Source organism: Thamnophis elegans, chromosome Z, assembly GCF_009769535.1.
Source record: "Thamnophis elegans isolate rThaEle1 chromosome Z, rThaEle1.pri, whole genome shotgun sequence".
NCBI classification, from domain to species: Eukaryota; Metazoa; Chordata; class Lepidosauria; order Squamata; family Colubridae; genus Thamnophis; species Thamnophis elegans.
In genome coordinates, this window is record NC_045558.1 from 125,194,681 (window position 1) to 125,219,483 (window position 24,803).

General features: G+C 38.8%; 2 protein-coding genes across 2 annotated transcripts; both read right to left on the minus strand.

Moving 5' to 3' along the window:
* Positions 1–1,896: 1,896 nt before the first annotated feature.
* Positions 1,897–9,150, minus strand: LOC116521649 (vomeronasal type-2 receptor 26-like). The gene is made up of 4 exons (XM_032236308.1): positions 8,920–9,150; positions 5,244–5,339; positions 3,328–3,454; positions 1,897–2,807 (listed from the first exon to the last, which is right to left on the minus strand). The coding sequence occupies exons 1-4, from the start codon at positions 9,148–9,150 to the stop codon at positions 1,897–1,899; spliced, it is 1,365 nt and encodes a 454-aa protein (XP_032092199.1).
* Positions 9,151–12,530: 3,380 nt separating this feature from the next.
* LOC116521650 (vomeronasal type-2 receptor 26-like) lies at positions 12,531–18,979 on the minus strand. The gene is made up of 4 exons (XM_032236309.1): positions 18,749–18,979; positions 15,562–15,789; positions 14,192–14,318; positions 12,531–13,453 (listed from the first exon to the last, which is right to left on the minus strand). Exons 1-4 carry the CDS (start codon positions 18,977–18,979, stop codon positions 12,531–12,533), a joined length of 1,509 nt encoding a protein of 502 aa, XP_032092200.1.
* Between the last annotated feature and the right edge of the window lie 5,824 nt (positions 18,980–24,803).

The window sequence follows — 24,803 nt, forward strand, 5'->3', positions numbered from 1 at the left end:
GGTAAAATGAGGACCCAGAGTGTTGGGGGCAATAGGCTGACTCAGTAAACTGCTTAGAGAGGACTGTAAAGCACTGCGAAGCAGTAGATAAGTCTAAGTGCTATTGCTATTCCTCTTGCAGTTTCCAAAATTTTGAATATGATCCCTGTCCCAAAAATTTAAAATATGATATTAAAGAAAATGTGTTGGAAAGAGAGTACCAATAAATAGGTAAAGATAAAGCCCCCCCTACACATGTGTGCTAGTTGTTTCCATCTCTAGGGGCTGTGCTCATCTCTGCTTCTAAGGCAAAGAACCAGCATTGTCTGAAGACTCCGTGGTCATGTGGCATGACTCATGAAGGCGTATGGAGGTGCTCAGAGCACTGTTACCTTCCCACCAAAGTGGTCCCTATTTTTCTACTTGCACTTTTTATGTGCTTTCAAACTGCTAGGTTGACAGGAGCTGGGACAAGTAATGGGAACTCACTCCATTATGCAGTGCTAGGGATTCAAACCGCCGAACTGTCGACCTTCTGATCTATAAGCTATGTATTTTAGCCACTGAGTTATAGCGTCCCCCTAAATACATGACTATAAATCATATTAGCATTTTATTGTAATTAAAGTAACTAGATTATAAATATCAATAAAACAAAGAGATCATTGTAGATTTTAAAAAGAGCCGGCATTGTCATAGTACACTCAGTATCAAGAATCCAGCTCTAAAGGTGATCAACACCATTAAGGATCTGGGGGTGCAGACAATTAACAATCTGAATTGGTCTCTCCACATGTCATCCTGAATGAAACAACCAGCACCTGCATTTCCTGTGTCAGATGAGGAAAGCACATCTTTCTCCTTCTGTCCTGGTCACTTTTTCCAGAGGGACGATTGAGATCGTTTTAACAAACAATCTCTTCATCACTGTTTGGTTTGGTGGTAGTGCCTAAGTCAGAGAGTCCATATAGAGAGTGGTAAGGACAGCCAGGAAGGTTATAGGAAGGCCGCTTCCTGTTATTCAGGATACTGCTTAAAAGTGCTATGTGCTTAAAGCATTGTTAGAGTCCCCACACACCCACTTTATGGTCTGTTTCCGTTGCTTCCCTCTGGGAGGAGGTTTTGAAGTATTTCTAGCAGGACTACCTGATTCTGTAACAGATTTGTTCCCTATGCCATCTGTGCGGTAAACTCGCAAGATTTCTTTTTCTCACCATGTACATTTATAAATCCAAACTAGACTGTGTTATTTCTCTGTGTGATACAATATATGTGGGTATGTGGACATATGCTCATTTATTTATTTACTTATTTACTTATTCATTTCTCATGTTTATGTAGTGTATTTTGGAGGAGATGACCCTTTGACAGCTGTATGGAATGAAATTTAATTTTAATGTATGCCGATTAGCGTACATTTCAAGTGACAATAAAGTTATTCTAAGTTTAAGTCTAAGTCTAAATATAAATGAGATAAAATCTTACACAATAAACAAGATCAGTTCTGGAAAACCCAAGCAATTTATTTCTGGAGAAAGAAAACGTTGTGCGCATTTTTTTCTCCTTGATATTGTGTATTTGTGATGTTTCTTACCTTAAGAACCCAGAGGGCATCATAAGAGTAAATTTTCCTTTAAACTCTGCCGAAAGCCTTGACTTCAATCCTGAAGGCACTCAAGGTTGACTCAGCCTTCCATACCTCCAAGAATAGAAGGATGGACCCAGATTTTGGGAGCTATTTGCAAATAGTAAACCACCCAGACGATGCTATAAAGCACTATTGGGCAATATACACATCTAAATGTTATTGCTATTAAAAATGGGAGAAGCCAACTATTCCTGAATGAAATTTTTGGCCGATTATTGTCATGTTCTTTTTATAGCATCATAGAATTCAGCCATCATTCATGTTGCTCTTCAAATCACACCATTCTTTTTCCTAACTAGCTGCTCTCTCGTATTCAGCTCTGACCTCAGTATGATAATGTAGCACTTGGGCAGGAAAATGCAACCTAGTAAACCACCACTTGAGGCCAAGATAGAGAAGACTTCCACAGCCACCATGGATTTCCCCTTGGTGTTCAAGTACATGGGCACAAAGGACACCCAAACACTGCAGAAGACAAGCATGCTGAAGGTGATGAGCTTGGCTTCATTGAAAGTGTCGGGCAACTTCCGGGCAAAGAAGGCCACTGTGAAGCTGATGAGGGCCAGAAGCCACATGTAGCCCAGCACAAGGTAAAACATGATCTCCGAGCCTTCGTTGCATTGCACTAAGATCTCATCCAGTGGGGAATGCATGTCTAACTCTGGGAAAGGAGGAGAAATGGTCCACCAGGCAGCACAGATGCTTGTTTGAATAAGGGAGCAAAAAACAATGACTGAGACGGACAGCCTTTTCCCCACCCACCACCTCATGCGGTTCCCTGGCTTTGTGGCCATGAAGGCCACAACCACAGTGATGGTTTTGGCTAACACACAAGACACTGCAATGGAGAAGACAACTCCAAAAACTGCTTGCCGGAGCAGACATGTGACTTTCCCTGGACATCTGAGGAAGAGGAAGGAGCAAAGAAAACACAGCACGGGCGAGACAAGCAGGGTGCAGGTGATATCCCAATTGTTGGCTTTGACGATGGGAGTGTTCTGGTGGAAGATGAATGTCCCCATCACCACAATTGTGATGACAGCAAAAGAAATGGCAAATCCTGTCAGGACTTCTCCCAGGTCTTCTTTGTAGGATAAGTAGGTGATAATTTTGGGAATACATTGATGGTGTTTCTCATTTGGATATTGCTCTGCGGGACACTTCTCACATTGGTTGGAATCTGAAAACCATAAATAAAATCTCTAAAAAGTCTACACATTGAATAGAATTAAATTCTTAAAAATTATTCCATCCTGAAGCTGTTTTGTGAGAGAATAAACCTCTTAAATGTTTTGCTTTAAGAAAATCCTCCTGGGGCTGGTTTTTTTTGGCAAAAACAAGCAAAAAATGATTGGGAGCATGCATAGCTTTTAGGAGGCTTGTAGAGTGCTCCTGAGGGCTGGGGGAGGGGGAAATGAGCAAAAAACAGCCCATTTTCCACTCGTGTTGCCCTCTCGAGTCCCCATGAGCATTTTGCAAGCTTCCCAAACCCTCTGTACATCCATTTTTGTGAAGAGGGGTGGGGTTTCTGGAGGTAAAAAAACCCCTGTATTCAATCTATAAGACAAACTCAGATATTCATCCTCTTTTGGGGGAGGAAATGGTGCGTCTTATGCTCTGAAAAATATGGTACATTCAATAACCCAAACTTGGTTAGAACAAAATGTACTTTTAAAGAAACGTAGATCTTTTTTTCTTACCAACCATGGTGGAAATGCTTCCCTCTGAACACTTGACACAGTCATAGCAGCAAACCTGTTTTCCCTCCTCAATCAATTTCCGGTACCCAGGATGGCAGCTTTCTACACAGGTGGCAGAAGGTGGTGTCTAATGAGAATGGCCAGAGGAAGACTGTAAAATGGATTATAATCAGATTTTGAATCAGCAGTTATTCTCTTTAAATAAATCCAACCCTGCCCACCACAGTTTCTTGTAATTTCTAATAATACAAAATTTGGAATTCCTAGGACCGATTCCTTGAATTAATCAGAGGAGCATTTAAAATCTGAAAAGTCTTTGAACTGCTATTGAAAATTTGAAGACAAATCCAAATCTGGACAACTCTTCACATTACATAAAGGAACTTGAGATGTCCTAAAGAGGATCATGAAAGAGTATGTTTCTCATGACCTTAATGAGCTGTTTTAAATTTGAATAGTAATAGAAAATCCAGAATAAATGTGTGATGTATGGGAAAGAGTGTTGAAACTGCTGAGCTGACAGCCAAAATATTCCTGTTTAGCATTTGGTATCCTTTTCCAATTATGACTGTGTTATGTTGCCACTCAAGGGTGGTTTCCCAATTTTCATTGCACAGGATGGGTCAAGCAAGGCAAAGAGATTGTCGAGCTTCAGTTGCCTCCCTTTTTCTGAACGTACCTAATTATCAAAAAACCACCTGACAATTAAGAGTGTTTCAAGTGTGGTGAGCACAGGATTTGGGTGATGACCAACTTTGGTATATGTCCACAGTCCATCTATACTATTCTGTGACGAACAATAAAATGGGATAACACAATTGTCCAATCTTGCCTGCATTTCAAAACACATAAGCACTAGTGCCTGCTGAAAAGTTATTTAGTTTTATGAGAAAAATAAGAGAAAAAATCTACTGAATCTCTAAATGGCTAGAAGCTGCCCCAGATTTTTGAATTGGCTATGGGAAGCAAAAGGAAATAGTGGCAAGAAAAATATTTCCTGTGAAGCTCCAGGGCAATGGGATGTTTATGTAGACTGAAATGGACAATAGGTGTGATAACTTTGTGCCTCAGATGATTCAAACATTGACTACAAAGTCAGATAAACTCATCAGTGGGAATTCTGCCTGCCTGCCTGCCTATCTAAATATCTATCTATCTATCTATCTATCTATCTATCTATCTATCTATCTATCTATCTATCTATCATCTATCTATCTATCTATCTATCTATCTATCTATCTATCTATCCATCCATCCATCTTCTTGTTCGATTGGGTAATGGATAGGCACACACATGCTTAACAGTAACAACATCTGTTTATTAAGTACAACAAGTGACAACAATCCAGCGAAGGTTGAATCTGACAACAGCCCTTTTATAGTGAGCTGTCAGACCCTTCGACCAATAGGATTAACCCTCTGTTCCCTGAACAGAGGACCCTGGTGGAAACCACTGTAGTTAGAACTAATATCTAACACTTCTATCAATCATCCTTCCTTCCTTCCTTCCATCCCTCCATCCCTCCATCCACCCACCTACCTATCTAGCTACCTTCTCTCTCTTTATATAAAATCTTTCCCTTTTTGTTTGTATTAATGTAAGTGTAATTTTTCATATTTGTTTTGAAGGAGAAAGGTAAATTGTCCTTTTAAAAGACGAATCTTCCACTTCACTAAGCTCTCAGAAAGCCCCTGAACCCAGAGTGTCCATAACCCCAGTGATCTGAGCTCCCTTTCCCTACAATCTGAAAGTGTAATGTAGATTTGAGAATTTCTTCATTTTTCCACAATACAAGAGTGTTCTAACAACATTAAGAAGATATCAAATATTCTTGGAACTACTCTAAGATTACTAGTTTAAAATTCTACTAATTTGAGAAAATATCCCCATGTTTTATTTGGTTTGTTTAACTCACCTGCTTAAATTTGGGGTTCCATACAATGACAGATGTATTTATGGTGAAGTCTTCCTTTTGAGAACTCTGAGGTTCAATATGTCCAACTTGGACCTTCTGAAAGGATCGATTGGGGAAAGTAATCAAGTTGATGATATCGTATGCTGCTGCCAGGTTTCCATTCTCATTGAAAGCTTCCCAGCCCCACAGTCCAACGGTCGCAGCAGCAGCAGCCCCGGGGCTCCGCTGCCGCTCCCCGCATTTTCTAGACAGGGATCCCTTGGAGAGGGGATTCCTTCCTGCGAGATCCCATCCAGAAAATGCGGGGAGCGGCAGCAGAGACTCAGGGCTGCTTCTGCTGCGACCGCTGGACTGTGGGGCAGAGAAGGGGGCGGGAAGAGCAGCGGGGCTGGCAGTGGGCGGTGGTGGCAGCACTGGCAGGCTAGTTCGCCTCCTCCTCCTCCAACAGGCAACAGCACTGCCGGATTCAGTTATAGCCGCCTGCAAAGGACTTCCACACGTTTCCTTAAGAAATCTCTTTGCGGCAGATAAAAACTGCTGCGCGGGGTTTTCTTGCAATGTGCGCGACCGCGCAGGCACTCACCTTAGAGGGAACAGTGTTCATGAGGGATAAAAACAATTGCTCAGAAATATAACAGAATAATAGAATTAAAAGACTTGGAAGGGAACTTGAATATTTTCATCTCTTCTTGTCCAACTCCCTGCTCAAGCAGGAAAACTTGTACCATTTCAGAAAAATAGTTATCCAATCTCTTCTTAAAAACCTCCAGTGTTAGCGAACCCACAACTTCTGGAAGCAAGTCAGTCCACTGATTAATTGTTCTAACTATGAAGAAATTTCTCCTTAGTTCTAGCTTGGTTTTCTCCTTGATTATTTTCCATCCATTGCTTCTTGTCCTGCCTCCAAGTGCTTTGGAGAATATCTTCACTCCCTCTTCTTTGTGGCAAACCCATTATATATAATGGATATTACAAGAAAACATACTTATTGGAGTTCTATTCCAGAAAACATGATCAAGAAGTTCAATAATGACCTTGATATGTTAAATCAACTTTTCTTCAGGCATGGGACAGAAAATGCATACACCAAGAATATCTCAGAGAAAGACAAGTATTGTCATTCTAACCTACCCTCACCTTTCATTTCATCAATTATTATTATTACCTTGCAAAATTCTTCCTACTGTCTTCTTTGGTGAATTTTTCTTCTGCTACTCAACTTCAAAATGTTGCAAAATTGGAATTTTTTTATTGGATTTGAGAGTTTTTGGAATTGAAGATTGGAAAGGAAGCAGAACGCCTCTTGGAAAAGATTATTTTCATTTCCACAAGGAATAAGCATTTTTAGAGATTACCATGAAGCCTCTACACAACTAAAATTGTAAATTTGAAAGACAAAAAAGAACAAGTATAAAAAGTGGAAAATCGGGCATCCAATTAAGGCAGAATATCAACAAATAACACAAGGCTGCAAAGATGAAATCAGGAAAGCTGAGGCTCAAAATCTTGTGACAAAAAAACTCTTCTTTCAACATGTAAAAAACAAGAAAAAAGTCAAGGAAACAATTGGTTCACCAGTGGGAGAAAATGGCAAGAAGATGATGAGGATCAGAGAGAAAGAAAAACTGCTTAATTCATTTTTTGCATCTGGCTTTACACAAAAGAAAAAAACAATCCAACCTATCAAAAACAGAACTATGAAAAACATATCAGGAACACAACTTAAAATTGAGATATTGAATTTTTATGTTTTGAATTCTTAAAAAAATTAAAAAATATACAAAAAATAAAATAAACAGCCCAAAGCATATATTTCAGTAGAGGGAAATATTCTGAAGATGGGTTCCAGCATGAGTCTGGAAGCTCAGATGAGTAAATCTCTGGTCCCATTGAACAACCCAGATTCAATCTCTCATCATTATCCTGGGACATTTATATTTGTCTTCATTCATAAAAGTATACTTAGTGAATTGTGTAAACATTAAAATAACTCTGCTATTATGGCTACTTTCCCATTGAAAGGCAACGTAACTCACCTGCCAAGGTTGGACTTTCAGAAAATTCCACTTCTCTTTATTGCCTCTTGTCTTCTGCTTGGCTCTGGATGAATATATAGCATGGAGACCATGTGCTACAGCATACACAGCATTGTAAATACTGTAGCTCTGGCCAGACATCTCCATTTCAAAGACAGTTCCAGGGAGACTCCCCAAATCCTCTTTCCCAGTGCATTTTCTTTGGCCTGGTGCAAGTATGCTGCTTATTGGAAATGAACAGATAAATGCGGCACTCCAGAACATAGGCAGCAAAGGGACTTCAGAGTGATATGGATTTAAGTTCTCCAGGTACTCTTGAAAGCCTGGAACCCTATTTGTGTGTGGGGTGAAAGACAAGCTGCCATTGAAGGACAACGTGGTGAATGTCTTTGACTGAATGACAGATGTGACATCCCAGAGAGAACTTATGATCCAAACCCTCTCTATTGGGCACCTGCTACCAATTTCATAGCCTTCAAGAAGCATTCGTAAACCTTCCATAGATTCCATGTCCCCATAAACAAGTTTTACATTGGTTTTACTATACCACAGGAGACGTCCTATTTTACTTAGATTACTCTTCCGTATGACACTGGGATTATAAGTGATCATTCTTGGAACAAATTGAATTAAAGAAATGCAAATGTCACTCTGGATGAATTTTGGTCTCAGAATTCTGAGAAATCTCTCTCCAGTGGCGTCTTCTGGAATGAGAAGATCAATCCAATTCCATCCAAAATATTTCAAGAGCTGAATAATCCCAGTATACTGGAGGTTTTCATTTGGAGTCATCCAAAAGAAAGAAGGAAACTGCTGTTTATCACTCAAAGCCAGGTCAAAAGTGCCAAAACTGAGCTGCAGAGTGGGAATAATAATGATGTGATTTTAGACAATGTACTGTTTTTGCAGATATGTCAACAAGAAGGAAGGAAGTACATTTCTTTTGCACCATATTTCAATCAAAAATCCTGATGTTAAACGTTAAATCTGGGGATCAACAAGTCTTTCCTTATGGCTTTTGCTAAAAAACCACCATTAGTATTCCATTCATCACATTTTAGACAAAGTCATCTTAGTTTTTCATTGTGCTAAGCAGAAATAGACAGCAGATAGGAATGGGTAAAACAAGAGGAGACTTATTTTTAAGGATTGGACAGTATTAATTTCCCATCTTGATACTCAAATAACTTTTTTTCTGTATATTATAAGGGTTTTATATCTATTACTTTACTGATCAATATATTTAAAATTGTTATGGCACACTGCTACAATATCAGTTAATAATGGCTAAGCTTGACACTGAGAAGGAGGAGGAGAAGGGGAAGGAGAAGGATAAAGAGGAGGAGAAGGGGAAGGAGAAGGAGAAAGAGAAGGAGAAGGAGAAGGAGAAAGACGAGAATCAAGATAGCAAGAAGGACAGTTAAACAATTTCTTACATACCAAATGAAATATCTGCGCTTATTAAGAATTACTCTGTTGCAATAGTAATAGATGCATTTCATTTCTCTGACAAAATAAACAAATAAAAACTTGATCTGCTTTTGAGAGATTACCCCCAATTTTGGTCCTCCTATTGTTTTTTTTAAACTACCACCTTTTCCTCTTCCTTCTTGTGCATTTATGTGAGCCCAGATCCTTACCTGTGGAATTTTGTAGGCATTTAAGATGTTGGCTATCTGGATGGTGTTCTGGGAAGGAAGATCACCAATGACAGCCATGATGTTTTGGTCCTTTCCCTTTCTGTAATTGAAGGGACAGTAGCTTCCAAGAAAGAGGAAATCCAAAAGGTTCTCAGAGGCTTTCATTGCCTGAAAACCATTCTCATGTATCTTGGAGACCAAGGTGATGTTGGATAACAAATCCTCATTCATGTTGATCTCCTGAATGGCAAAATTGAAGGCTAGGACATGCTGTACGTTTTTAGGCAGTGCCCTGTAATAAGAATTTCATTTAGTTCTACAATATTAATGTTTTTCTCCACACCTAAAATGATGTATTTGTCTGCTTGAATAAGTACAGGAAGTCCTCAGCTTACAACAGGCCATTCAAAGTTACAACGGCACTGAAAAACGTGATTTATGATCATCCATCACACTTAGAACCATTACCACATCCCCTTGGTCACGTGATTTATATTTGGGTGCCTGGCCACTGATTCACATTTATGGCTTTTGCAGTGGAATGAAGAACTGAATTGGAGGGTTTGAATCTCACTTGAGGATATGACAGCATTTGTGCATCACATTTTGATAAGTTTAAAACAGAAGTTTAATGCAATTGCTAGGATTGTTTCATGTATGTAGGGCAACAATGCAACTGGAGGGTAGAAACTGATGGATTGTGCCATCTATTGATAATCCAAATACTTAAGATATACTTGCCAAACTGGGAGGGACAGCTTGCTGGCTACGCCCCTGAATTGGTTGCCGGTTGCCCCTACTGGCTTGTTTTTCAGTCATGTTTTCATGTTCTGTGCATGCGCAGAACAATTTACAGCCGACAGTGTACAAAGAATGTGCAAAGTGAACTGGCAGCAATGTCAGCAGCAGCCAATCCCTGCTTAAGATATATCATTTTTACATATTCATATGTTTAAATATGTCCCATCTCTGTGTGTCCTAAAGTACCAAGGAGACTCACTGCATGATAAGTAGAAAATTCAAGTAACTACAATAGTTATAAAATAAAAGTCTTGGTATTAGAAGTGTTTGCAAATAAGGAATAAATGAAAAAATCCAAACAGTGTCATTATATAGTATGGGAATCATAGATGTAGAGGACTTACAATATTTATTAAAATATTCACACAGAATAGTTTTGATGCGGTTTCTTTTTCTTTTTGTAAAGTAAATAAAAAACAGTGTAATTAAAACGAAATCTTCTCACCAAGAGATTAATTCATGAATAACAACAGCCACATGCAGAACCATGTCTATAAGGCTACATTCAACCGCTATATTCCAGCACCTGAAACATCATTAACCAAGACAAATGAATAAATAAAAACCATGCTAAAACCAGCTTTAATTCTCATCTAAAGTGGAAAAAAATGTAATCAGAATATCTTGAATAGCAAAGGTAGGTGTTCCCCTCGTACATATGTGCTAGTCGTTCCCAAATCTAGTGGGTGATGCTCATCTCCGTTTCTAAGCCAAGGAATCCGAAGACGTCTCCATGGTCATGTGGCCGGCATGACTAAATGCCGATGGCGCACACAATGCTGTTACCTTCCTACAAAAGGTAGGTTCTATTTTTCTACCTGCACTTTTACATGCTTTCAAACTGCTAGGTTGGCAGAAGCTGGGACAAATAATGGGAGCTCACTCCGCTACACAGCATTAGGGATTTCAACTGCCCAACTGCTGAACTTTCTGATTGACAAGCTAAGTGTCTTAGTCACTGAGCCTCTGTGTCCCTTATATCTTGAATACAATCCCCTTTAAAAAAAACCAACCCTTGAAAGGCACATCATTTTCTTTCACTTGCCTTCCTCTCAAAGATCCTTCTGGAAATTCCATAAAGTGCAGTAAAGACAATTCAGAATATACAGTTGACCCAAATTCTCCAATGACTACATCACTGAAGTGAGCAGGGAATCTAAGCCCAAAACGTAGTTTCTTACTGCAAATGGGGTTCAAGGTCCGGTTGAAAGAAGCTTGGAGGATAAAAAAAGAGAATAGAAATCCATGGCAAAGTATGTTGAATGCCAAAGTAATTTGGCTCCATTCATAAGAGTGCAGCCACATCTTTTTCACCACACTTTGCCTGGGACAATGAAATAGATATTAGAAAGAAAATGTGTTGGAAAGAGGGTACCAATAAATAGATAAAGATAAAGACAGGTGTGCTAGTTGTTTCCAGCTCTAGGGGCTGTGCTCATCTCTGCTTCTAAGGCAAAGAACCAGCATTGTCTGAAGACTCCGTGGTCATGTGGCATGACTCATGAAGGCATATGGAGGTGCTCAGAGCACTGTTACCTTCCCACCAAAATGGTCCCTATTTTTCTACTTGCACTTTTTACATCATATTCTACTCAGTATCCAGAATGCAGCTCTAAAGGTGATCAATAGTATTAAGTATCTGTGGGTGCAAACAATTAACAATCTGAATTGGTCTCTCCACATGTCATCCTGAGTGAAGCAAACCAGCACCTGCATTTCCTGTGTCAGATGAGGAGAGCACAGCTTTCTCCTTCTGTCCTGGTCACTTTTTACAGAGACACGATTGAGATCATTTTAACAATCTCTTCATCACTGTTTGGTTTGGTGGTAGTGCCTCAGTCAGAAAGTACATACAGAGAGTGGTAAGGACATCCAGGAATGTTATAGGAAGGCTGCTTCCTATTATTCAGGATACTGCTTATAAGTGGTATAGCATTAAAGCATTGTTAGAGACCCCACACACCCACTTTATGGACTGTTTCTGTTGCTTCCCTCTGGGAGGAGGTTTTGAAGTATTTCTACCAGGACTACCTGATTCTGTAACAGCTTTGTTCCCTATGCCATCTGTGCGGTAAACTCGCAAGATTTGTTTTTCTCACCCTGTACATTTATAAATCCAAACTAGACTGTATTATTTCTCTGTGTCATACAATATATTTGGGTATATGGGCATATGTTAATTTATTTATTTACTTATTTATTTATCATCTTTATATAGTGTATTTTGGAGGAGATGACCCTTTGACAGCTGTATGGAATGAAATTTTATTTTAATGTATGCCAATTAGCGTACATTTCAAGTGACAATAAAGTTATTCGAAGTTTAAGTCTAAATCTAAATATATATTAGAAAAAATCTTACTCAATAAACAATATCAGTTCTGGAAAACCCAAGCACTTTATTTCTGAACAAAGAAGTCTTCATCTAGAAAAAGTTCTGCACATTTTTTTTCTCCTTGTTATTGTGTATTTGTGAAGTTTCTTACATTAAGAACCCAGGGGGCAGAGTAAGAGCAAATTTGCCTTTAAACTTTGCCCAAAGCCTTGACCTCAATCCTGAGGGCACTCAAGGTTGACTCAGGCTTCCATCCTTCCAAGCATGGAAGGATGGACCCAGATTTTGGGAGCAGTATGAAAATAATGCTTACATAGTAAACTATCCAGATGATGCTATAAAGCACTATTGGTAAGTATACACATCTAAATGTTATTGCTATTAAAAAATGGGAGAAGACAACAATTCCTGAATGAAATTCTTTGGCCGATTATTTTCATGTTCTTTTTATAGCATCATAGAATTCAGCCATCATTCATGTTGCTCTTGAAATCACATCATTCTTTTTCCTAACTAGCTGCTCCCTCGTATTCAGCTCTGGCCTCAGTATGATAATGTAGCACTTGGGCAGGAAAATGCAACCTAGTAAACCACCACTTGAAGCCAAGATAGAGAAGACTTCCACAGCCACCATGGATTTCCCCTTGGTGCTCAAGTACGTGGGCACAAAGGACACCCAAACACTGCAGAAGACCAGCATGCTGAAGGTGATGAGCTTGGCTTCATTGAACGTGTCGGGCAACTGCCGGGCAAAGAAGGCCACTGTGAAGCTGATGAGGGCCAGAAGCCACATGTAGCCCAGCACAAGGTAAAACATGATCTCCGAGCCTTCGTTGCATTGCACTAAGATGTCATCCAGCTGGGAATGCATGTCCAACTCTGGGAAAGGAGGAGAAATGGTCCACCAGACAGCACAGATGCTTGTTTGAATAAGGGAGCAAAAAACAATGACTGAGACGGACAGCCTTTTCCCCACCCACCACCTCATGCGGTTCCCTGGCTTTGTGGCCATGAAGGCCAGAACCACAGTGATGGTTTTGGCTAACACACAAGACACTGCAATGGAGAAGACAACTCCAAAAACTGCTTGCCGGAGCAGACATGTGACTTTCCCTGGACATCCGAGGAAGAGGAAGGAGCAAAGAAAACACAGTAGGAGCGAGACAAGCAGGGTGCAGGTGATATCCCAATTGTTGGCTTTGACGATGGGAGTGTTCTGGTGGAAGATGAATGTCCCCATCACCACAATTGTGATGACAGCAAAAGAAACAGCAAAGCCAGTCAGGACTTCTCCCAGGACTTCTTTGTAGGATAAGTAGGTGATAATTTTGGGAATACATTGATGGTGTTTCTCATTTGGATATTGCTCTGTGGGACACCTCTCACATTGGTTGGAATCTGAAAACCATAAATAAACTCTCTAAAAAGTCTACACATTGAATAGAATTAAGTTCTTAAAAATTATTCCATCCTGAAGGTGTTTTGGGAGACAATAAACCTCTTAAATGTTTTGCTTTAAGAAAATCCTTTTAAAGTTTATTTTGTATTCAATACAGTACGTTTCCTGAACAAGAGATTACACAATTAAATAAAGAAATGTTTTGAAGAGGTGAACTAAAAAAAAATATTGCATTCTGCAGACCTCCCAAACCACTGCACACCTCATTTTTTGTGAAAAAATAAGGCATGCAGAGAGTTTGAGAGGATTGCATAGTGCTCCTGGGGCTGCATTTTTTTTTTGGGGGGGGGGGGGGCAAAAACAAGAAATAAAATGACCCTTTTTGCCAAAAAAGGAGCATGCATAGCTTTTAGGAGGCTTGCAAAGTGCTCCTGAGGCCAGGGGGAGGGGAATGAGCAAAGTCCAGTCCACATTTCCCTCCTGTTTGCCCTCCCCAGTCCCCAGGAGCATTTTTCAAGCCTCCCAAACCTTCTGCGCATCCATTTTTGTGAAGGGGCGTGGGGTTTCTGGAGGCCAAAACCCCTGTATTCACAGTATAAGATGCACACAGATTTTCACCCACTTTTTTGGGGGGAAATGGTTTGTATTATGCTCTGAAAAATATGATATATTCAAGAACCCAAACTTGGTTAGAACAAAATTTATTTTTAAAGAAAAACAGATCTTTTTTTTCTTACCAATCATGTTGGAAATGCTTCCCTCTGAACACTTGACACAGTCATAGCAGCAAACCTGTTTTCCCTCCTCAATCAATTTCCTGTACCCAGGATGGCAGCTTTCTACACAGGTGGCAGAAGGTGGTGTCTAATGAGAATGGCCAGAGGAAGACATTAAAATGGATTAGAATCAAGCTTTGAATCAACCAGTCAGCAGTCACGGTCTTTAAATAAATCCAACCCCGCCCACCACAGTTTCTTGTAATTTCTAATAATGCAAAACTTGGAATTCCTAGGACCAATTGCTAGAATTAGTCAGAGGAGCATTTAAAATCTGAAAAGTCTTTGAACTGCTATTGAAATTTTGAAGACAAATCCAAATCCGGACACCTCTTCACATTACATAAAGCAACTTGAGATGTCCTAAAGAGGACCATTAAAGAGTATGTTTCTCATGACCTTAATGAGCTGTTTTAAATTTGAATAGTAATAAGAAAATCCAAAATAAATTTGTGATGTATGGGAAAGAATGTTGAAACTGACAGCTGACAGCCAAAATATTCCTGTTTAGCATTTGGTATCCTTTTCCAATTATTCCTCTGTTATGTTGCCACTCAAGGGTGGTATCCCAATTTTCACTGATTCAGCTGATTCAAACTACAGAGTACTCATCAGTGGGAAAGTCTGTCTATCTGTTGGTCTGACTGTTTATCTATCAATCATCCGTCCGTCCGTCCGTCCGTCCGTCCATCCATCCATCCATCCATCCATCCATCCATCCATCCTATCTGTCTGTCTGTCTGTCTGTCTGTCTGTCTGTCTGTCTGTCTATCTATCTATCTATCTATCTATCTATCTATCTATCTATCTATCTATCTATCTATCTATCTATCTGTCTGTCTGTCTATCTTCTTGTTAGATTGGGTAATGGATAGGCACAAACAGGGTTAATGGTAACAACAGCTCTTTATTAAGTACAACAAGTGAGAACAATCCAGCGAACGTTGAGTCTGACAACAGCCCTTTTATAGTGAGCTGTCAGACCCTTCACCCAATAGGATTAAGTGTTATTTTTCATATTTTTTTTAAAGGAGAAGGGTAAATCATCCATTCAGTGTTACCTTGCAAAAGACGAATCTTCCACTTCACTAAGCTCTCATGAAGCCCCTGAACTCAAAGGGTCCAAAACCCCAGAGATCAGAGCTCCCTTTCCCTACAATCTGAAAGTGTAATGTAGATTTGAGAATTTCTTCATTTTTCCACAATACAAGAGTGTTCTAACAACATTCAGAAGATATCAAATGATCTTGGAACTACTCTAAGATTACTGGTTTAAAATTATAGAAATTTGAGAAAATATCCCCATGTTTTATTTGGTTTGTTTAACTCACCTGTTTAAATTTGGGGTTCCATACAATGACAGTTGTATTTATGGTGAAGTCTTCCTTTTGAGGACTCCGAGGTTCAATATGTCCAACTTGGACCTTCTGAAAGGATCGATTGGGAAAAGTAATCAAGTTGATGATATCGTATGCTGCTGCCAGGTTTCCATTCTCATTGAAAGCTATTTCTTCCCCAACACTATTGTTGAAATGGAGGTTTTTCAGAAATAAACGAAGCTAAAAGATAAGAGAGACAAGTGAGAAATTGGTGTCCATAGCAGGCAATACAATATGGGATTTATGAAATGCTGCTCCACCAGTTTTTGAGTTGATAGTATTTTTTAATGTTCCAACGGCATAATTCCGTTTTGCAGGACTATATTCATATTTTTATGTTTAAGTATTACTAATAGATATTTTTGTATATATATTGCTTATTTATACTTCATGATGGATAAAAACAATTGCTAAGAAATATAATAGAATAATAGAATAAAAGAGTTGGAAACCTTGTACCATTTCAAAAAAATAGTTATCCAATCTCTTCTTTAATACCTCCAGTGTTACCGCAACTTCTGGAAGCAAGTCATTCCACTGATTAATTGTATTAACTATCAAGAAATTTCTCCTTAGTTCTAGGTTGGTTTTCTATTTGATTATTTTCCATCCATTGCTTTTGTCTTCAAGTGCTTTGGAGTATATCTTGACTCCCCCTTCTTTATGGCAAGCCCATTATATATAATGGATATCACAAGAAAATGTATTTATTGGTTCTATTCCAGAAAAAATGATTAAGAAGTTCAATAATGACCTTGATATATTAAATCAACTTTTCTTCGGGCATGGGGCAGAAAATGCCTACACCAAACATATCTCAGAGAAAGACAAGTTTTGTCATTCTATCCTACCCTCGCCTTTCATTTCATCAATTATTATTATTATTTTGCAAAATTCTTCCTTCTGTCTACTTTGGTGAATTTTTCTTCTGCTACTCAACTTCAAAATGTTGCAAAATTGGAGTCTTTTATTGGATTTGAGAGTTTTTTTGGGATTGAAGATTGGAAAGGAAGGAGAACGCCTCTGGAAAAGATTACTTTCATATATCTAACATTATATCTGAAATAAAAATCTAAATTTCCACAAGGAATAAGCATTTTCAGAGATTACCATGAAGCCTCTATACAACTAAAATTATAAATGTGAAAGACCAAAAGAACAAATATAAAAAGTGGAAAGCAGGGCACCCAATTAAGGCAGAATATCAACAAATAACCCAAGGCTGCAAATATGAAATCAGGAAAACTAAGGCTCAAAATCTTGTGAGAAAAAAACCCTTCTTTCAACATGTAAAAAACAAGAAAAAAGTCAAGGAAACAATTGGTCCACCAGTGGGAGAAAATGGCAAGAACATGATGAGCATCAAAGAGAAAGAAGAACTGTTTAATTCTTTTTTTGTATCTGGCTTTACACAAAAGGAAAAAAAACAATCCAAACTATCAAAAAAAGAACCATGAAAAACATATCAGGAACAGAACTTAAAATTAAGATATTGAATTTTTATGTTTTGAATTCTTAAAAAAATAAAAATATATAGAAAGAATAAAATAAACCTCCCAAAGCATATATTTCAGTAGAGGAAAATATTCTGAAGATGGGCTCTAGCATGAGTCTGGAAGCTCGGATGAATAAATCTCTTGTGCCATTGACCGACCCAGATTCAATCTCTCATCATTATCCTGGGAAATGTATATTCATCTTCATTCATAAAAGTATAAATGAATTTTGTAAATATTAAAATAACTATGCTATTATGGATACGTTCCCATTGAAAGGCAATGTAACTCACCTGCCAAGGTTGGACTTTCAGAAAATTCCACTTCTCTTCATTGCCTCTTGTCTTTTGCTTGGCTCTGGATGAATATATAGCATGGAGACCATGTGCTACAACATACACAGCATTGTAAATACTGTAGCTCTGGCCAGACATCTCCATTTCAAAGACAGTTCCAGGGAGACTCCCCAAATCCTCTTTCCCAGTGCATTTTCTTTGGCCTGGTGCAAGTATGCTGCTTATTGGAAATGAACAGATAAATGCGGCACTCCAGAACATAGGCAGCAAAGGGACTTTAGAGTGATATGGATTTAGGTTCTTCAGGTACTCTTGAAAGCCTGGTACCCTATTTGTGTGTAGGGCAAAAGACAAGCTGCCATTGAAGGACAACATGGTGAATGTCTTTGACTGAAAGACAGATGTGACATCCCAGAGAGAACTTATGATCCAAATCCTCTCTATTGGGCACCTGCTACCAATTTCATAGCCTTCAAGAAGCATTCGTAAACCTTCCATAGATTCCATGTCCCCATAAACAAGTTTTACGTTGGTTTTACTATACCACAGGAGACGTCCTATGTTATTTAGATTACTCTTCCGTATGAAACTGGGGTTATAAGTGGTCACTCTTGGAACAAATTGAATTAAAGAAATGCAAATGTCACTCTGTATGAATTTTGGTCTCAGAATTCTGAGAAATCTCTCTCCAGTGGTGTCTTCTGGAATGAGAAGATCAATCCAATTCCATCCAAAATATTTCAGGAGCTGAATAATCCTAGCATACTGGAGGTTTTCATTTGGAGTCATCCAAAAGAAAGAAGGAAACTGCTGTTTATCACTCAATGACAGGTCAAAAGTGCCAAAACTGAGCTGCAGAGTGGGAATAATAATGATGTGCTTTTAGACAATGTACAGTTTTGGCAGATATGTCAACAAGAAGGAAGGAAGTACATTTCTTTTGGACTTTATTTCAATAAAAAATCCTGATGTTAAATGTTAAATCTGGAAATCAACAAGTCTTTCCTTATAGCTTTTGCTATAAAACCACCATTAGTATTCCATTCATGACTTCTTAGACAAAAGTCATCTTAGTTTTTCATTGTGCTAAGCAGAAATAGACAGCAGATAGGAATGGGTAAAACAAGAGGAGGCTTATTCATTAAGGATTGGAAATATTTGTTCTTATTAAGAATTACTCCGGTTGCAATAGTAATAGATGCATTTCATTTCTCTGACAAAATAAACAAATAAAAACTTGATCTGCTTTTGAGAGATTACCCCCAATTTTGGTCCTACCATAGTTTTTTTTTAACTATCACCTTTTCCTCTTCCTGCTTGAGCATTTATGTGAGCCCAGATCCTTACCTGTGGAATTTTGTAGGCATTTAAGATGTTGGCTATCTGGATGGTGTTCTGGGAAGGAAGATCACCAATGACAGCCATGATGTTTTGGTCCTTTCCCTTTCTGTAATTGAAGGGACACCAGCTTTCAAGAAAGAAGAGATCCAAAAGGTTCTGAGAGGCTTTCATTGCCTGAAAACCATTCTCATGTATCTTGGAGACCAAGGTGATGTTGGGTAACAAATCCTCATTCATGTTGATCTCCTGAATGGCAAAATTGAAGGCTAGGACAAGCTGTACGTTTTTAGGCAATGCCCTGTAATAAGAATTTCATTTAGTTCTACAATATTAATGTTTTTCTCCACACCTAAAATGATGTATTTGTCTGCTTGAATGAGTACAGGAAGTCCTCAGCCTACAACAGACCATTCAAAGTTACAACGGCACTGAAAAAAGTTATTTATGACCATCCAGCACACTTAGAACCATTACCACATCCCCTTGGTCACGTGATTTATATTTGGGTGCCTGGCAACTGATTCACATTTATGGCAGTTGCAGTGGAATTTGGAACTGAATTGGGAGGGTCTGAATCTCACTTGAGGATCTGACAGCATTTGTGCATCATATTTTGAGAAGCTTAAAACAGAAGTTTAATGCAATTGCAAGGATTGTTTCATGTATGTAGGGCAACAATGCAACTGGAGGGCAGAAACTGATGGATTGTGCCATCTATTAATGACAATCCAAATACTTAAGATATACTTGCCAAACTGGTAGGGACAACTTGCTGGCCATGTCCCTGAATCGGTTCCCAGTTGCCCCTGCCGGCTTGTTTTTTAGTCATGTTTTCATGTTCTGTGCATGCGCAGAACAATTTACAGCCAACAGTGTATGAAGCATGTGCAAAGGGAACTGGCAGCAATGTCAGCAGCAGCCAATCCCTGCTTAAGATATATCATTTTTACACATTCATGTATTTAAATCTGTCCCTTCTTTGTGTGCCTTAAAGTACCAAGGAGACTCACTGCACGATAAGTAGAAAACTCAAGTAACTACAATAGTTATAAAATAAAAGTTTTGGTATTAGAAGTGTTTGCAAATAAGGAATAAGTGAAAAAATCCAAACAGTGTCATTATATAGTATGGGAATCATAGATGTAGAGGACTTACAACTTTTATTAAAATATTCACGCAGAATAGTTTTGATGCGGTTTCTTTTTCTTTTTGTATACTAAATAAAAAAATAGAGGAACAATATAATTAAAACCAAATCTTCTCACGAAGAGATTAATTCATGAATAACAACAGCCACACGCAAAACCATGTCTATAAGGCTACATTCAATCGCTATATTCGAGCACCTGAAACATCATTAACCAAGACAAATGAATAAATAAAAACCATGCTAAAACCAGCTTTAATTCTCATCTAAAGTGGAAAAAAATGTAATCAGAATATCTTGAATAGCAAAGGTAGGTGTTCCCCTCGTACATATGTGCTAGTCGTTACCGAATCTAGTGGGTGATGCTCATCTCCGTTTCTAAGCCAAAGAATCCGAAGACGTCTCCGTGGTCATGTGCCCAGCATGACTAAATGCCGATGGCGCACACAATGCTGTTACCTTCCTACAAAAGGTAGTTTCTATTTTTCCACCTGCACTTTTACATGCTTTCAAACTGCTAGGTTGGCAGAAGCTGGGACAAATAATGGGAGCTCACTCCACTACACAGCATTAGGGATTTGAACCGCTGAACTGCTGAACTTTCTGATTGACAAGCTAAGTTTCTTAGTCACTGAGCCTCTGTGTCCCTTATATCTTGAATACAATCCCCTTAAAAAAAACCAACCCTTGAAGGGCACATCATTTTCTTTCAAAGGAGTACTTGCCTTCCTCTCAAAGATCCTTCTGGAAATTCCATAAAGTGCAGTAAAGACAATTCAGAATATACAGTTGACCCAAATTCTCCAATGACTACATCACTGAAGTGAGCAGGGAAACTAAGCCGAAAACGTAGTTTCTTACTGCAAATGGGGTTCAGGGTCTTGTTGAAAGAAGCTTGGAGGACAAAAAAAGAGAGTAGAAATCCATGGCAAAGTATGTTGAATGCCAAGGTAATTTGGCTCCTTTCATAAGAGTCCAGCCACATCTTTTTCACCACACTTTCCCTGGGACAATGAAATCGACTCTCTATTGTTTTTATGCATATCTAAAGTTGTAGATTACAATAATTATCATCTGAGTGATTCATAATGCCACCTACTGAGCCTCATGGAGTTGTTTCTAATGGTAAACTTAAACTGCACCGTCTTCCTAGGTTCTGTGCATGCCCAAAAACAAGTTTATTTACTTTAGGTAGGTAGGCAGTTCCCTTTCCCAAAGTTATTCAAATATTTTTCCAGTTGAAGAAATTATGTGACCCATCTCTTGACAGCTCCTCATCAGGGGAGAAAGAACTGATCTTGGGATCATAACAGATTTTTATTCCTGCTTTCTCAATCCAAGGAAAACAATGCTGATTAATAGAGGAAGAGATTGATTAGTAGCCAGATAAATTCTCCCTTCTCATCTCCCAGTCTCCCAATTTAGTTAAATGCATATCTCTTCTGCCCCTCCACTTTGCTGAAATGTTTTAAGAGATGGTACATGCTGTACCACTGCCCCCTATAAAACTATAATCACATGCCTTCATGATTACCATCTAGTCACACTCACTTCTCTTATGATTAAACATTTGAGTGTTTGGTAATGGACTACCATATTTTTCGGAGTATAAGTCACACCAGAATATAAGACACACCAAGGTTTTGAAGAGGCAAATTAAAAAAGGGTTTTTTTGCAGGAAAAAGGGTGTGTCATACTCTGAAAAATACGGTATATTGTTTCAGGCCTTCACCCTACATTTGACTCATTTCAACTTGCCTATCGGAAGAACCGCTCTATAGACGATGCACTTTTGTGTGTCCTTCATGTTAGCTTGGTGCACCTGGAGGAGTGATGGTAGGATTTCAAACTTGTAATGAATCAACAAATCCCCTTAAGTCTAGACTGTCAGTGTGTATGAGAGTTTATGACTGGCAGAGACATGGTATAAGGTCAGTCAATGAATAGACATGGCAACTGGTCAGCCAATGAGGGCTGTTTGGAAACTGAAGCGTTATTTGTTTTGTGTGAGCCATAAAGAGACAGCAAGGAGCCCTCAGTTGTTCTGTACTAAAGCTCTGAGTCTGTGCTGAGCTCTAAACTAGTCTGCTGCTCTGAACTGAAACTGAAACTGTTCTCTCCTCTGCCTGTGTTTGCTTGTATATACTACCACATTGGAAAACCTGATTTTGATATTGTATATTGACTTCATATGTTATATTATATATAAAGAGACGTTAATGAATCCTGCTGAATCAGTTACCTGTTTGCGCTTTCAGGATGTGATTCCTGCTTCAAACTCTGACATAGACTTTTTTTTCTCCCTGAATTATGGACATCAACACTATTCTACTCAAGGATCACAGACTGCATGTGCAGAAAAGAAAAATTAATAACATTAATAAAAATAGATAAAAATGAAATGTGGATAGTTGTGAGGAAAGGAGAATTATTTATTTCCAATCAAGGAGGTTGCCTATAGGGACAGTTGCAGAGAAAGTGGATACAAAACGGGAGTTCGTCCTGGGTGCGCAAGTGTGTTTGTGCTGATTCTAGGGTGAGACTTGAGGGGTGTGGCTGCCTGTACATGTTGACCCACGTTGGTTAAATCCAGTGTTATGTATTGGGTCTCTACCTTTCAATTGTGAGCATTATAATTATGTTTTAATGTTAATTGAGTTTAGTGTGTTTGCTTATGTATCTAATTTATAATTTGAAAAAAATGTTTAATGAATTATATTATGTTTTCTGTGAATTTAAACGATCTTTGACACTGTTAACTAAGCACCTGTTTTGGACAGCTGTGTTAGTTAACATCGGAATCCCTGTAAAATATTTCTAACAGTTATAATATTTATGAATTCTTTCCACAATGGAGATGTTTGCATCAAGACTGAGTGACAACTTTGTATTGTAACTTGTAGAGGTGGGTTGCTGCAGGTTCGGCCCGGATCTGGCGAACTGGTAGTAGTGGTGGCAGGAGGCCCTGCCCACCCACCCAGACACTTCTGTGCAAGGACAGAAGCATTTTGTTCATATGGTTATGTGGGAGCACACCCAAACTGTAGTAAAAATATCGGCAACCGATCACCTGAATGAGTAAATATGTCTCTCTCTGTTGCCCTTATTAACTGTGATTTGTTCTTCAGCTTGGATCTTGGTCATTCCTATGTGATACCAGCTGAAGTCTGGAAATGACACTGAATTCGGGGACCCACTGTTTGCACAGTTTGACATCTTAGCACTGGAGGGAGTTACATGGCCCCAGATTCATCCAACCTGGAGGTCTTTCAAATAACTGCTGCTAAATGAGCAGATGACAGCTATGGCTAGGGGGATCCTTTGTACAACTTATTTCTGCATTGGTAGCCCCTGATCATAGCTACTCATGCCCAAGTCACCTCCATTTTGGATTACTGCAACGCATTCCACATGGGGCTGCCCTTCAATGTGGAAGCTTCACCTGGTAAAGAATGCAACAGCACTTTCACAGCTAAAACAGCCCATGCTATACTTCTGCTCTTTGAGCTGCATTTATTACCAGTTCAATTCAAGGTGCTGGTTTTGATCTATAAAGCCCTTAACGAGATGGGCCCCGGTTATTTTATGGAGTGTGTCTCCCTGATTATATCAGGTCACCTCATTAGATCTGCCAGAGAATACATCCTGTAGGGACTGTCATATAAGGACATGCACTCAGTGGTTTCCATGGAATTGAACTTCTCTGTTTGTGTTACCCTGCTTATGGAACATTCTTTGTCCTTAAAATTAAATGACCCATCCTGTTTTATTCCTGAAGGCCCTCAAGAACTGATTATATCATCAAACCTGGGGCTCCCAGCGAATGAGAGACGTGCTTAGATGGCTCTATTGCTGGGATAGCTATTTTTCCTCCCTCTTTGCCTAGAACTTGTAGCTCTGTTTTTATATTTACCATTTATATGATTTTTATATATTTGTATATCTATTGTTTTTATTTGTGGTTTTAATTTTTTGTTGTGTATTACTGAGAGCTGCCCTCCATACGTGGTGGTTGGGTTTATCAATTTGATAAATAAATAAATAAATAAATAAATAAATAAATAAATAAAATAAGGGATAAGATGGCAAAGAAAATGATCCAAAAATTGCATAAATATTGTAAGCTGAAGTAACATCACTCTACAGGTCTGCAAAAAAATTTTTTTTCAAGTGCTGTTTTGGTTATTCCACGTAATCTTTATGTTTTTTGATGCGCTGAATCCGAAAATGACCTCTATGTTGTCATTGGACATCATGTTTCCTGACAATTTAGGTAACTATTTTAAATAAGGCAATACCTCAAAATAAATGAAAATAGACTTATAAAATTAAAGTTTTATTATAATATTTTCATGAAAATCCTTTTTTGAACTGAAATGGGCTCACCTACATATACTACTCTCGATTCTTTTTCCTTGTGAGGCTCCTCTTGGTGCATTTACACTAGTCAGTAGCATCTGGACTGTCTCTTTATGAGGCGACCAAACACCATTTTTACACTTTGTGAGGTGCCCAAACTTTATCTTGATCTCCAATTTTTAGTCCAAAGTATGCAAAGTATATTTTTTTCACAAAGTCTGTAATATTCTGCTGTTGCTTCAACACTGTATATTCACCACAGATGAAACAGAAACTGCCTGGCCAATTAATACACTTTCGCGAAACAATAACATAATGGATGAAGAATGACGAGCTAACATGAATTGCAATGAAAAAGTGTAAACAGCCTAGAACCAAGAACCTGATGATGATTCATGCACAAGTGTGGCATGCAGGAGAGAGCAGCTCTGTGTCTGTACATGAGACGTCACAGTGCTGGCCACGCCCCCTGCACAGACTGGAGATGCTGCTATCTGACCTGTGTCTCCCTCCCACTGGATTCTTCAGGAAAGATTAACCCCTTCTACCATTAGA

Coding starts and splice junctions, on each gene's coding strand:
- LOC116521649 (XM_032236308.1), bottom strand. CDS start 9,150: ATGAATGAGGATTTGTTATCCAACATCACCTTGGTCTCCAAGATACAT. Junction 5,340..8,919: donor ATGCCTACAAAATTCCACAG/GTAAGGATCTGG, acceptor CGATCCTTTCAG/AAGGTCCAAGTTGGACATAT. Junction 2,808..3,327: donor AAGCATTTCCACCATGGTTG/GTAAGAAAAAAA, acceptor TATGGTTTTCAG/ATTCCAACCAATGTGAGAAG.
- LOC116521650 (XM_032236309.1), bottom strand. CDS start 18,979: ATGAATGAGGATTTGTTACCCAACATCACCTTGGTCTCCAAGATACAT. Junction 15,790..18,748: donor ATGCCTACAAAATTCCACAG/GTAAGGATCTGG, acceptor CTTATCTTTTAG/CTTCGTTTATTTCTGAAAAA. Junction 14,319..15,561: donor GGAACCCCAAATTTAAACAG/GTGAGTTAAACA, acceptor CATTCTCATTAG/ACACCACCTTCTGCCACCTG.